Source organism: Engraulis encrasicolus, chromosome 17, assembly GCF_034702125.1.
Source record: "Engraulis encrasicolus isolate BLACKSEA-1 chromosome 17, IST_EnEncr_1.0, whole genome shotgun sequence".
NCBI lineage: Eukaryota > Metazoa > Chordata > Actinopteri > Clupeiformes > Engraulidae > Engraulis > Engraulis encrasicolus.
The window spans coordinates 5,108,958-5,121,457 of record NC_085873.1 but is presented as its reverse complement, the minus strand read 5'-3'; the positions used below and the strand labels follow the sequence as shown (position 1 = coordinate 5,121,457).

At 41.8% G+C, this 12,500-nt stretch overlaps 1 protein-coding gene and 1 long non-coding RNA gene across 2 annotated transcripts in view; both read right to left on the bottom strand.

Annotated features, from left to right (window-relative positions):
- Positions 1 to 12,500, bottom strand: part of LOC134467738 (SRC kinase signaling inhibitor 1-like) — a 74,434-nt gene that overhangs the window by 395 nt on the left and 61,539 nt on the right. The window contains exon 20 of the mRNA XM_063221624.1: positions 1 to 276. This exon is cut by the window's left edge and continues 395 nt beyond it. Coding sequence (XP_063077694.1) covers positions 109 to 276 — 168 coding nt within the window. The 3' untranslated portion in view covers positions 1 to 108. The remainder of the gene's footprint in view (positions 277 to 12,500) is intronic.
- LOC134467184 (uncharacterized) lies at positions 3,878 to 7,635 on the bottom strand. Its single transcript, XR_010038468.1, has 3 exons — positions 7,462 to 7,635; positions 6,198 to 6,278; positions 3,878 to 4,258 (listed from the first exon to the last, which is right to left on the bottom strand). It is a non-coding gene; the product is annotated as an uncharacterized LOC134467184 (long non-coding RNA).

The following is a 12,500-nucleotide window of genomic DNA, read 5'->3' as shown; positions in this document are numbered from 1 at the left end:
TAGTTAGCATGCTAGTTAGCAAACTAGCCTGCTAGTTACCATGCTACCTTGACAACTAGCCAGCTAATTAGCATAATAGGCTAGGCTAGTTAGCGTGCTTGCTGTCCCTCAGAAGTGGAAGACCTGCTGCTGGCCCTGTTGGCCCTGCTGGAGCTTGGGGAAGTCCTCGCGCTGCTTCCTGCTCCGCCTCTCCAGGCTGCTCTGCTGCAGGTGCTTCAGACGCGTCGCTGCTGACGACTGTGGGATCTTGGAGGAGCCGCCAGGGTTGGAGGCATTCTGGATAGAGAGAGAGAGAGCAAAAGCAAAAGGAGAGAAATTGGTAGTCTGCTCTCACAAAAAGGCGTGGAATGGCAGCACACCAATTTGGGCAGGGTTTTATGGGTATGTGCATGGTTTCAATTTTTACGGCATTTAAGGCTGGTTAAAGACAAACAAAGATGGAATGTAATTCTAATGTGAATAACACAGGTTTTGTTTTTAAACTAAAGAATACTAAATTGTTCCCGTACAACCCTAACCTGTCACTATTGAAATGTTTTTTTTCCACGTTTACTGGAAGAACCAAGAAAAACCAAGAAAAACACAAAACCAGTAACCAGGTACTTAACCAATCACACAAAAATGACAAAATGTGTGTTAATACACAAAATGGGTCAAAACTAGCAGGCTATTATTTATATGTATCTAATGATTCAGTGTTGAAGTTAGGATTGGATACAACTCAAAAGAGAGGACAAATGTAAGAGAGGAGAGGAGGAATTCCGGCGACCAAAAAAGGGTAAGAGAAAGAATAGAGGTGGAGGGGAAGAAAAGAATTAAAAATAGAGGGAGAATAATAGGGGAAGAAAGGAATTGGGAAAAGGGGGATGAGGCAGAGGAAATGAGAATAGTAAAAGAATGAAATAATGACATGCAAAGTTCCAGGGAAAATAATGAGGGTGGAATAGATGGAGGGATAGAGGAAAAGAGGAGTGAGGGGTAGAGGTAATTAAGGTAATGGAAAGAGAGATAGAAGAATGGAGAATAAATAAAGTGAGAGAAGGAAATGGAGGGATGTGTGTGTATGTGTGTGTGTGAGAGAGAGAGAGAGAGAGAGAGAGAGAGAGAGAGAGAGAGAGAGAGAGAGAGAGAGAGAGAGAGAGAGAGAGAAACAAAGATAGAGAGAGAGACAGGGAGTGAGAGGGAGTGAACGTGAGAGAGAGGGAATGTAAGAGTTTGTGGTAGTGGTAGACCACATTCCCTCCTATTTCATTGGTTGTGACAGCTCTCTGTGTGAAGTCCCTGTAAACATCGAGGTGGTGAAGTCACCCTTAGTTCACACACACACACACACACACACACACACACACACACACACACACACACACACACACACACACACACACACACACACACACACACACACACACACACACACACACACACACACACACACACACACACACACGGCCAATAATGATTCAGGACAGGCAGTGCAGGTCCAACTGGGAGAGTGGGAGAGAAATTAAAAAGCAGTCACTAACATGAGCAGACACATGCCATCAGGGTCAGATACGCACACACACACACACACACACACACACACACACACACACACACACACACACACACACACACACACACACACACACACACACCAGTGTTAATTTCGTCAACCACGACGATGACGAAAATATTTCGTCAACGCCCCTTTTACCCTTGACGATGACGAGACGATGACGCACTAAAAATTGCCTCCAGCACATAAAAATATGACAAAAATATGAAAATATTTTCGTCAAGGAGACTAAGACGAGACGAAATTTACAAGACATGGACGAATGGACATTAAAAAATATAATTATTTATAATTAATTTGTAATTTGTAATTGTAAGGCCTTGTCTTGAACTTCATAGGTGATTGCGCGCTCACGCTGTGTTGCCTCGCTTGTCTCTGCTGGCAGCCAGCGCATGGCGCGGCTCAGTCAGTAGATCTGTAGCCTAGTACAGTGGGTCCATTTAAGTTGAGTTTAGGTCCTAGACATTCCCAGAGAAAGAGAAAAAATAGCCGACGTTGAGGGAAGTGTTAAGTTTGAAACATGTTCAACAACCCTCTTGTCCATGACGAAGACATGTGTTTGCAGTAGGCCTAATGACAGTCGCGCCAATCCTCCTCTGATACTGTCATTCTAAACCTCCTCGAGCTTCCACTATTCTCCTTTTCACTTAGGCTGCCTTAGCCCGTCGTTCGATGTCTGTTCTTTTTTTGTAATGTTTGCTATATTTGTTGTTTAACCATATGAGTGGCAGTTCGCAAGCAAATCATGAAGGTCGGATTTGTGACTTTATTTAAATCAGTCACCGCGGGAGCGCGCGCCAGCAGGGGGAAAGTTGGCCTGTCTAAACAGAGGCACGGCTACTGTAGCCTAGTTTTGAAAATAATCAATGGATAGGCGATCGCTGAGGAGTTTAAAACGGTTGAGATTTGAAACTTGTTCTCGTCGAGAGCAACGCTAAAAGACCCAAGGAAGTCGACAGCATTTCCATGCGTCTGCAGCGTCTTCCTAGTTCCAAAAACTCTTTTCAGGGTCATGCATATCGAGCCTCGACACCCCCGACAAACAAAACAGCATTAGTGTTTAACTATTTGTATGTGCATGTCCTTTCTATCGTCCAGTCTGCATACCCCTGCCTAACTATTTTTCCTGGGACTTTTGCATGGCATACGAAGTGTGCTCGCACAATCTATTTAAGCCTATTACATTCCACGCATGCCGCACGAGTCATTATCCTTCTCTGCTCGCATTGCTAATTGAAAACAAAAACCGCTAACTTGCCCTTACGGAAGGAAAATATATTTTTGAATATATGAAATGAAAATATATTATAATATACTACAATATATTGTTTGCCAATATATCATTTTATATTGTACAGCAGTATATTGCACAATATAAAGTGATATATTTTGCGGTATACGAGAATATAGACATTATTGCCGTTTTCGTATATTGACTTATGTATTGCATTATACTGTGAAATATATTGTTGGATATATGGAATTATATCCCATATAGTATATGACTTTGATATTGATAAAATCATATATTGATTTAATGTTTTGTATTATACTGTACAATATATTGTTGCATATATTGAATTATACCCCATAATATATGGCTTATTGATGAATCATATATTGATTTATGTATTGCATTATACTGTAAAGTATACTGTTGCATATATTGGATTATATCCCATAGTATATGGCTTATTAATTAAATCATATATGAAGAGTTCAGATGCAAAACCCCCTAACTCCATTTCTGAAGACCTGCACTTCTATATTTTTAGAGAACCCCGTTGTTGGTTTGGTTTACATTCATGTACTTGATAATACATATAAATAGTTATATTACTTAAATAAAAAACAAAAATTTGCAATTTTGATAGCTTTGTATTAAATAAAAATGAATTAAGATTATTTTCTGAAAAGGCACTTAGGGGGTTTTGCATCTGAACTCTTCATATTGACTTATGTATTGCATTACACTACACAATATACTGTAACGTACTTTATACAAGGCATTTATGAAGTAGACCAAACATCAATTCAATTCATTCAACTGTTGACATTGGTTTATTAAAAACATGAAACCAACCGACCCTTTAACACCACCGCTCACACATGCAGAGACAGAGGGGCAGACAGGCAGGGAAACGACTTGACAACGACAACGACACCAGCCAACAGGCCAAATGCTGGTGAAACTTGCCTGTGGCCAGTAACAATTTCAGTCTCCCACTTTGGCCAGTAACTTGTACTTAATGTTAATGCAGAAATATTTAAATAAAAAAACCAAATAAAACAACAAAAAAAACCCAAAGAAAACAAAAAGAAAACAAAACAAAAACTGTGGCTGTGGCCGGTAAGCGAAACACCTCACATAAAGCACTGGCACACATGCACGCGTGCACACACACAAACGCGCACACACACAAACACATACGCGTGCCCGCGCACACACAAACACACACACACACGCGCACACACACACACACACACCTTCAGATATATTAACAAAAAAAAAAAAGTGAAAGTGAAGGTGAATTCAGGGGCAGACCGCCCGCAGCCTCAGTCACTCAAGGTCAACAAGAGGGCTCATAGGCCTGTCCATGGACTTCTTTTTCTCTTGGTGAAGCAGTTCACAGATTCTTTTATTTAGCGACATCCGGATCTCCCCCATCCTCGCACCTGGATGTGCCTGAGCAACAGCATCTGCAAAAGTAAAGTAAAAAGAATGTTAACTCTCTAACCCATTGTGCAGGCGAGACGTTCCATTTCTTTTTCCGTTGGGAAGCGGCAAGGAAGCAGAGGCTGGTGACGTAGACAAGCGAGGCGAGCGGGCGGGAAAGTTGGGCTCGGCTGAAAGATATGCTAATGAAACGTAGTGATGGGAAAAAGTTCAGTTTCAGTTACAATCTTGGGCCACACATTCCAAATGTCCTTGTTTTACCTGTCTAATTCAACCATGTGATCGTTCCACCATCGAATCACCAGGCTGAATTGGACAGGTAAAAACAGGTCACCTGGAATATGTGGAACTGGATTGTAACTAAAACTGAACTTTGTCCCATGAAGCGGTAGCAAGTGGGAGAGGTTTCAAATGAAAGTTATTTCATGGAGTTATGTTACAACATTGTACTTGTAGGTAAACACTTGACAGCAGAGCCATGCATGTCCATAAAACAGTATATGAGAACATATAAAATTGTCGGGAGGAAATGCACGAGGATTCATTCTGCCCTTTACGCCAACTATTTAACTGGACAAACAAAAACTTGGGTTTCGATGGCAACATTGCTCGACACGCCCAACCCCCACCTGCTTACATGCTTACCATAACCATCAATTTCAGACAGAGTATTCACTATGGCTGGGAATATTACACCATTCAATCATGAAAGATTAATCTTCTCCTTGGCCGTGCAGTACATTAGGTAGTAGTAGTTTCAATGAGCAGCAGTCACAATAACTAATCTGGGAACAATCCTAAACAGTGCATCTTTAAAAGGGCAGGACCTGGGTGTGTAAAAATATCTTATTATACATTTTTGGTTTTGTTGTACATATCTTCAGAGGAAGAATGTTGCTAAGCTAGCAAGAATATATGGACCAAAGTCCTGTAAATGATTTGGGAAACATTCATTTTTTCTCTTGACTGACTACCAATGCTCATACAGAGTGCACATAGCAAGTGAAAAGCCAGATGGCAAGAGGGAGTATAAAATACCACACCACCTACAATGAAAAGTAAGTCCATTCCCCTCCTTCACAGACCCAGGTTTTCAAGCAGTGATTTGCCGCCAAATAGTAGTTCATGCTCTATGACCTCTTTCAAGTCACTCTGGATTAAAGTGTCAGCTAAATGTAATGTAACAAGTGTACTTCTTGTTAGAAAAAATGGAACAGGTGCACAGAACGCTGAAATTGTGTTTGACCAATGTGCAGTTGAAACTTGAAGGGTATGCCACTAGTTTGGGGCCAAATACACCGTTGGTTCATGAAGGGTTCTATTTTTCACGTTAAGCATTGTGTTACATACTCATACTCCTTCCTTTCAATAGTCTGAAACAAGTGCCCAACATTGCCCAGCTTTGTAAACCCAGGTCAATGATTTTAACCACATTTAGCCCAATGAACCCTTGAATGTAACATGTTACATCAGCAAGGTTCACACATTCAATGTGCAGTTAATAATGAAGCTTAAGTAAACTCTAAATCTGGATGTCCTAACCCACTACCCCTGACCCATCCAGTCTCAGTACCCCCCCCACACACACACACCGTCCTACAACCAACCACACCTTCACCCTGCAATAAATAACTAGGTTACATCCATTCCATAATTAACATAAAAATAATAAAAACAGGGATACATTCATGTCTACATATCCCCCTCCCAACTTTTATCCCTAGCTTCCATCCCCACCAGCAGTACCAACACTAGCTGCAGAGGTCCATTTTGTCCCACTCAATCTCTTATTATTCCCGGTTTATTCAGTAGCTTGATTGAATGAGGTATAAAGGATTTTTTGAAACGATTATATTTGCACCAAGGGAGTCTGAACCTCCTCCCAAAGTTCAGATAGATGTATTCCCCATTTAGTGCATGATCACCAGTGAGTGAGCATAGTAAAGGCACAGTATTGCTTACCATTTCAAGTACTGGAATGCACACCAGTCCATGTGACTATTTTTTCCTCCAGACCATCGCTGCATACCTCTCCAGCAACCTCTGCAAAAAAAGTTAAAAGAGCAACAGAAAATTAACATTCACTCACACACTTAACCTTAAATAGGCACAAGGATACCCACCAAGCTCATCACTTCTATATCATTGTCAGAATTGTGAGCTAAATCTGGGGGGGGGGGGAGTTCGGTAGACTGGTGGAACTACAGCATTCTAGCTCGCAGTCGCAGAGCGTCGTAGTGGCACTCTGTGTCTCGTCCCGACAACAGGGAAGACAAGACATTGAAATCGCAGCAGCCAGCATCGTTAACAGTTGCACGTCTGTTCTTGGCACGAAGGCACTCTTTTATGAAGATGATGAAGCGAAGGAAGACTTAAACTCATGCATGTAACTGGCGAGAATGAATTCCGATGAACAAGAATGACTCGCGCATTCGTTTAAGAGTAAACATGAACACCAACATGACTCAATGAATGCAATTGCTGTGAGCAAAGCAAACTCCGAACTATCACAGAGTAGCTGAAGACAACGACGTGTAGGCTACCGTTTTGAAATTCACCAATTTGACGACAAGGCTTCGTTAACCTCTAACAATAGCTCTACAAGAACGGTACAGTGCAGTTAGTTCGTGAGCAAGTTACTCAAAAAAACCTATTGATGTTACCACAATGGGAAAACCGAAGCAGCAACAGCTATGCTTTACCAAAAATAATGCAGGACATTGCCTCGTTTTGCTTTACTTTTAGTTAGCGATGTGCATTTAGATCTTGTCGCACTTCACTTCTGCTTTGATTCCCTTGCGTTAGCCGAGTAAGCTAGGCGGCTAATTAACTGAGGCCTGGCTTTCTAGGCTGACGATGTTGCTAACGTTCTCTGACAAGCCAAATAAAGTGGGCTCACCTGAAATTGACCACTACAACCATATAATATCGACCCAAGTATTACGTTTACGTTTTCAAGATGTGTAGAACCAGACATACTGTCAATGAGAACTACACACCATTTCGACAACGCAAATATCGCAAATATCGCTAGTAGTACAATAGCTTGGTAGCGCGGGAAATTCAAAAAAATAACGTATTTCTAGTCCTTGGGGGAAAAAATGAACAAACATCCAACTTCGATAACCACTTGGCTAAACTTTGCACATCAACCACTGTAGACGTTTCAGACTATATGCTTGTATATTTATGTTAACAAATTAACAAACTTCTCTTTATAACTTACCTCGAGGCGGCTGGTTGGTTTGTGTCACTGTGGTGGGGAGTCTGGCTGGCGACAGTGTGGAGCTAAAATCCGGACCGCGCTCGAGCCGAGACGGCTCTCTCGCCACTTTAGCTTCAGGTTGTGACGACGTGACGTAGGCGCGTCATACGTGATATGAGAGCTGAGATGATTCAATCAGAGACTACTGTATATTGATCAATATATTATTATATATGGCCAAAATATGGTCCGACCTAAAAATGACTTTATAATGTCGAGTAAATGTCCAATGTCGTGCAAAATGTGCTTGCTGAACTAAAAACATCAAGAAATACAGACTGAATAGTGGAATACAGTTTTGTTTTGCCAGCCATATATTTTAAAATATATTGCTCAATATATAGTAATATGTTGTTCAATAATATATTGCTATATATTTTCAAATATATGAGCGTGTTTGTGATATATTGTGATATATTTTCTAATGTATTGCAGTATAAATTGTAGTATATTGCAGTATATTTTCCTTCCGTAAGGGTGCATAGTCTAACATCAGCAATATTTTATCTGACTCGTGGTCATCGGGAAGCCACTATCAGGGAGACGTCTTGAACTTCATGCAGACTTGGGATGTCTGGTCTTCCCACTGCCGGCAATCTGCAGGCTTTAAGTGACGCGGTCAGGTGAAGAAGAGCATGTAGCTTCCTCCGTGATCAAACTCAAAATCGAATAATATGCAGCAGCTTCTAATGCACGAGAGAGAGAGAGAGAGAGAGAGAGAGAGAGAGAGAGAGAGAGAGAGAGAGAAGCCTGCACCTGGAAGTGTGTGTGTGTGTGTGTGATGCCCTCTATGATGTTGAAATGACTGATTTGGGTTTTGGTGGAAAATTAACAAGTAACAAGGTGCATATTTGCTGCAATAGGCTATATTAGTAATGCTTTGTGAAATGCCATTGTAGGTTATTTATTTTACACCACAATATTGACTAAAATGACTAAAATTTGAAATGTTGACTAAAATGACTAAAATTTGAAATGTTGACTAAAATGACTAAAATGACTAAAATTTGAAATGTTGACTAAAATGACTAAAATTTGACTATGACTAAAATTGATTTTCGTCATTTTGACTAAGACTAAGACTAAATTGGGAAGGCAATGACTAAAATATGACTGAGACTAAAATAGATTTTCGTCATTGTGACTAAGACTAAGACTAAATAAAAAAAAGCTGACGAAATTAACACTGACACACACACACACACACACACACACACACACACACACACACACACACACACACACACACACACACACACACACACACACACACACACACACACACACACACACACACACACAAACACCTTCAATCAAAAGACAATTTTCTAATATGGCAACATACTAGACAATGAAGCCTTTTGAATTTGAATTTCAATTTGGACTTTCAATTATACTGAAGGAAATTAAGGTAAATGAAGGTCTGCAATTAGTATTACGGTAAAAGGTGTTTTTATTTAAGAAGTATTTTTATGCGGCCTTCTGACCTTAAATTGTGGCCCTATCTAAGAAATCACAAAAAAGCCCCTGATGACTGTCGACCGACCAGGAAATGCCCTGTACAGTATGCCAAGATTACCAGTCCAGATCTGAACTGGCACAGTGGTTGTCATGGTGATAAGAAACCCACTGAGTCTGGATGGTGAAGGGGGAGGGCGGAGGCGGTGTTGTTTACAGGCTGTTTGCTACCATTACCGGCTTACCAGATGTTTGGGAAACATTGCTCAGTCGCCAGAGTGACTCATGCCTATTTTGTCTAACGCTAATGTTGTAAATTTGCCTGAAATGCTAAGTCTGCTTGGTTTTTGGGGGTGGACACTCAGTTACATTAGTATGTGGGTTGCTGTTTGCCAGCATCCCTCATTGTGCCCTAGAAAGACAATGTCGGGACGCTTGAATGCATGTGTCCAGTCACAACCCTCAATGGATTACTTATGTGTATTTTTGTGCGAGTGTGTGAACATGTGCTTGACTGTGTGTGTGTGTGTGTGTGTGTGTGTGTGTGTGTGTGTGTGTGTGTGTGTGTGTGTGTGTGTGTGTGTGTGTGTGTGTGTGTGTGTGTGTGTGTGTGTGTGTGTGTGTGTGTTTGTTTTCAAAATAGCCAAAGTGTGTACCTGCGACTGTGTCGACTGTGTCTAGTTAGTCAGTGCGCCTGCTTTGAGAATCATGTATTATGCATGTGTGCACATTCAACATTGTAATACTGTGTAATTGCGTGTGTGCATTTACCCCCAAGGTGTGTGTGTGTGTGTGTGTGTGTGTGTGTGTGTGTGTGTGTGTGTGTGTGTGTGTGTGTGTGTGTGTGTGTGTGTGTGTGTGTGTGTGTGAGTGTTGGAGTAGACAACTGTGTAACAATCATGGTCTACTCAGTCTATCTACTCCGCTGAGTTCCTTGCATGGCTAGATTGGACATTGAGCAGACAGGCCATGCCATTTGCCTGGCAGACTATTTTGGCCTACCTTTCCCCTCAGTGGCATTAAGCCTCGTTCACACACGTCGCTGCTAGTTCTCACTCAGTGGGTGAAGTCAACAGAAGAGGAGCGTAGGCGAGGAGAGTACAAGCGATGCGATGTGGGCGGATTCCAAGTTGAAAGTATTTGAACTTTGAGCGAGGCGAGTAAGCGAGTAACCATTTGGAATGCAGAGTTCAATGCTTCTCGATTGTGCATTGGCAGCTAAAGCCACGGGAACGTTTAGCGAAAGTTCCATGAGCAAGCGGGTAGTAGGCGAATGAGCGAGTACCAAGTAACTAGCAGTAACGTGTGTGAATGAGGCTTTAGTCCTCATACAGCAGGCCTAGCTAAAATTGTCCGATATACAGTATAAGAAGCATTTTGCCTGTCGTGGCCATATTAGATGGCAGAAAAATAATGTCACTGCCTTCAATGTCTCAGTCAACGCATGGTGCGCTAGCTGAAAATGCCCGGCACAACATCCTACTGTATTGGTAAAAAGTTCTCAGACTATCGGGGCATAGCAGAGCGAGCTTCCAGCTTTCTGCCGAGTGAGGGAGTGAGGGAGTGAGATTTCATCCGACAGCATTATAAATGGCTGATCGATGTTCCCTCTACTGTTGGCAGTCAGGTCATCCGTATTATCGGAGTATGTGGATCCGGGACCAGATCTGGGCCGGGTTGGGCCCAGGCAGCCATTGTAGCATTGGCATGAGCTAATTGTCAAGCCCGATCAGCCAAGTCATTGCAATGCACAACACAGTCAAAAATGCAGTTTTCATTCAACACTTAGAGAGTACTATGGGGACCATACACCATCTAGAATATGTTAAACTGTCTATATAAACTCTTTGAAGTGTTGAATTCATTCTGTGCTTTTTACTGTGTACAATAGAGACCCGAGAGGGTTAAGCATATGGGTTCTAGCTGTGTTAACATTGTATCGTTACAGTAGCTTATCTTGACGTAGCAGTATGTTTCGAGACAGCGCTGTGTCTCTGTGGAGCATTGATGGACGGCCCTTTGGGAGGAGGAGTTCAGCAGTTGTTGCCGTGGCGAGGGAGTGATTAGAGTGGGTGGCTGTCTGGCTGTCTGACTCTCAGAGCGGAGGAAAGGTCACGTCCATCATGAAGGAGGAAACCCGTGTGGACTGCGAAGTCGAGGCGCTGACCTCCAGCCAATCACGGCAAACTACTGTACAGTATGCGAGCAATAGTAGGTATTTATTATTCTGGTCATTTGGCACTGCACTATTTTACACCGCACACACTTACAGTGCTTATTAAAAGGTCTGTTAAATGCCATTCTGTTCTACACTACAGCATAAAATTCTTAGAGTATCTAAAACAGATCACTGCATATACAGCACATGTATAATACTACTGTATAGTCAATCAACGGTGGCAGCCATAGCCTTGTGGTTAGAGAGTTGGTCTTTCAATCTAGGGCTTGCTGGTTCAAATCCTCCCTGACCCCCCTCCCTACATCTCCATCCATGCCTGAAGTGCCCTTGAGCAAGGCACCTAACTCCACATTGCTCCAGGGACTGTAACCAATACCCTGAAAAATAATAGTTGTAAGTCGCTTTGAATAAATGAAAGCGTCAGCTGAGTGCAATGTAATGTAATGTAATATAATATTCTTCACTACAGTTCCCAATGCTGCAGTACATTCCTGTGGTACTGTGTATTGTAGTATGATGTCAAATGCAGGGAGTAAAAACACAACAGAAGAAAAGGAAGGAAGTGTGAGGACAAGAGTACTTGAGCACTCAGGACACAGACAAGTGAATGAGTAAGTAGAAGACAGAGACTCACTCCACATTTTGACAGAGCTTGAAGGTGAGTGACGAAGATCTGCCAGAGGGAACAAGATGATCAAGACCATAATGTGGATGTAAGGGTTGAGGGAACATATGTGAGTAGGAGTGAGTGAGAAAGAGAGAGACAAAGTATTTTCAGGTTTGGAGAAGATATAGAATCCACAAAGGTGAAAGTCCAAGGGTGAATAACATTCCAGGGGTGAATTCCAGGTAAGAGTAAGTACAAGAGAGGAAGTCTTTCCAGGATGAATGGTGTCACCTACAAAGAGGTTGAAGAGTCCCAGGGATGGGGTTCCACAAGGTTAAAGGTTAAAGGTTAACGTTGATGAAGTTTCTAGGGGGTTTCTAGGTTTCTTGGGGAATGGGGGGTAACGCTTTAGAATAAGGTTCTTCTAATAAGCGTTGATAGTCTCTGATAAGCAAGTAGTAATACCCTTACAAGTGCCCAATAACATGCTTATTAACTTTGTTAACATCTTATAAGCTGCTTATTATGTGTTTATAGTGGTTTATTTTGTAGTGTTATTATTTACATCGGTAGGCTACACATATCCATCTTGACATGCTGACGAATACTAAATATGGAGGCGTCGCGAAAAAAACCCCTACATTTTCAAGATGGCTGCCATGTGTACCGATTTTCATGCTTTTACTCAAATAAAGTTACTCATCAGATGTTAACAACGTAATAAGCATGCTAACAAAATAATAAGCAAGAACCTTA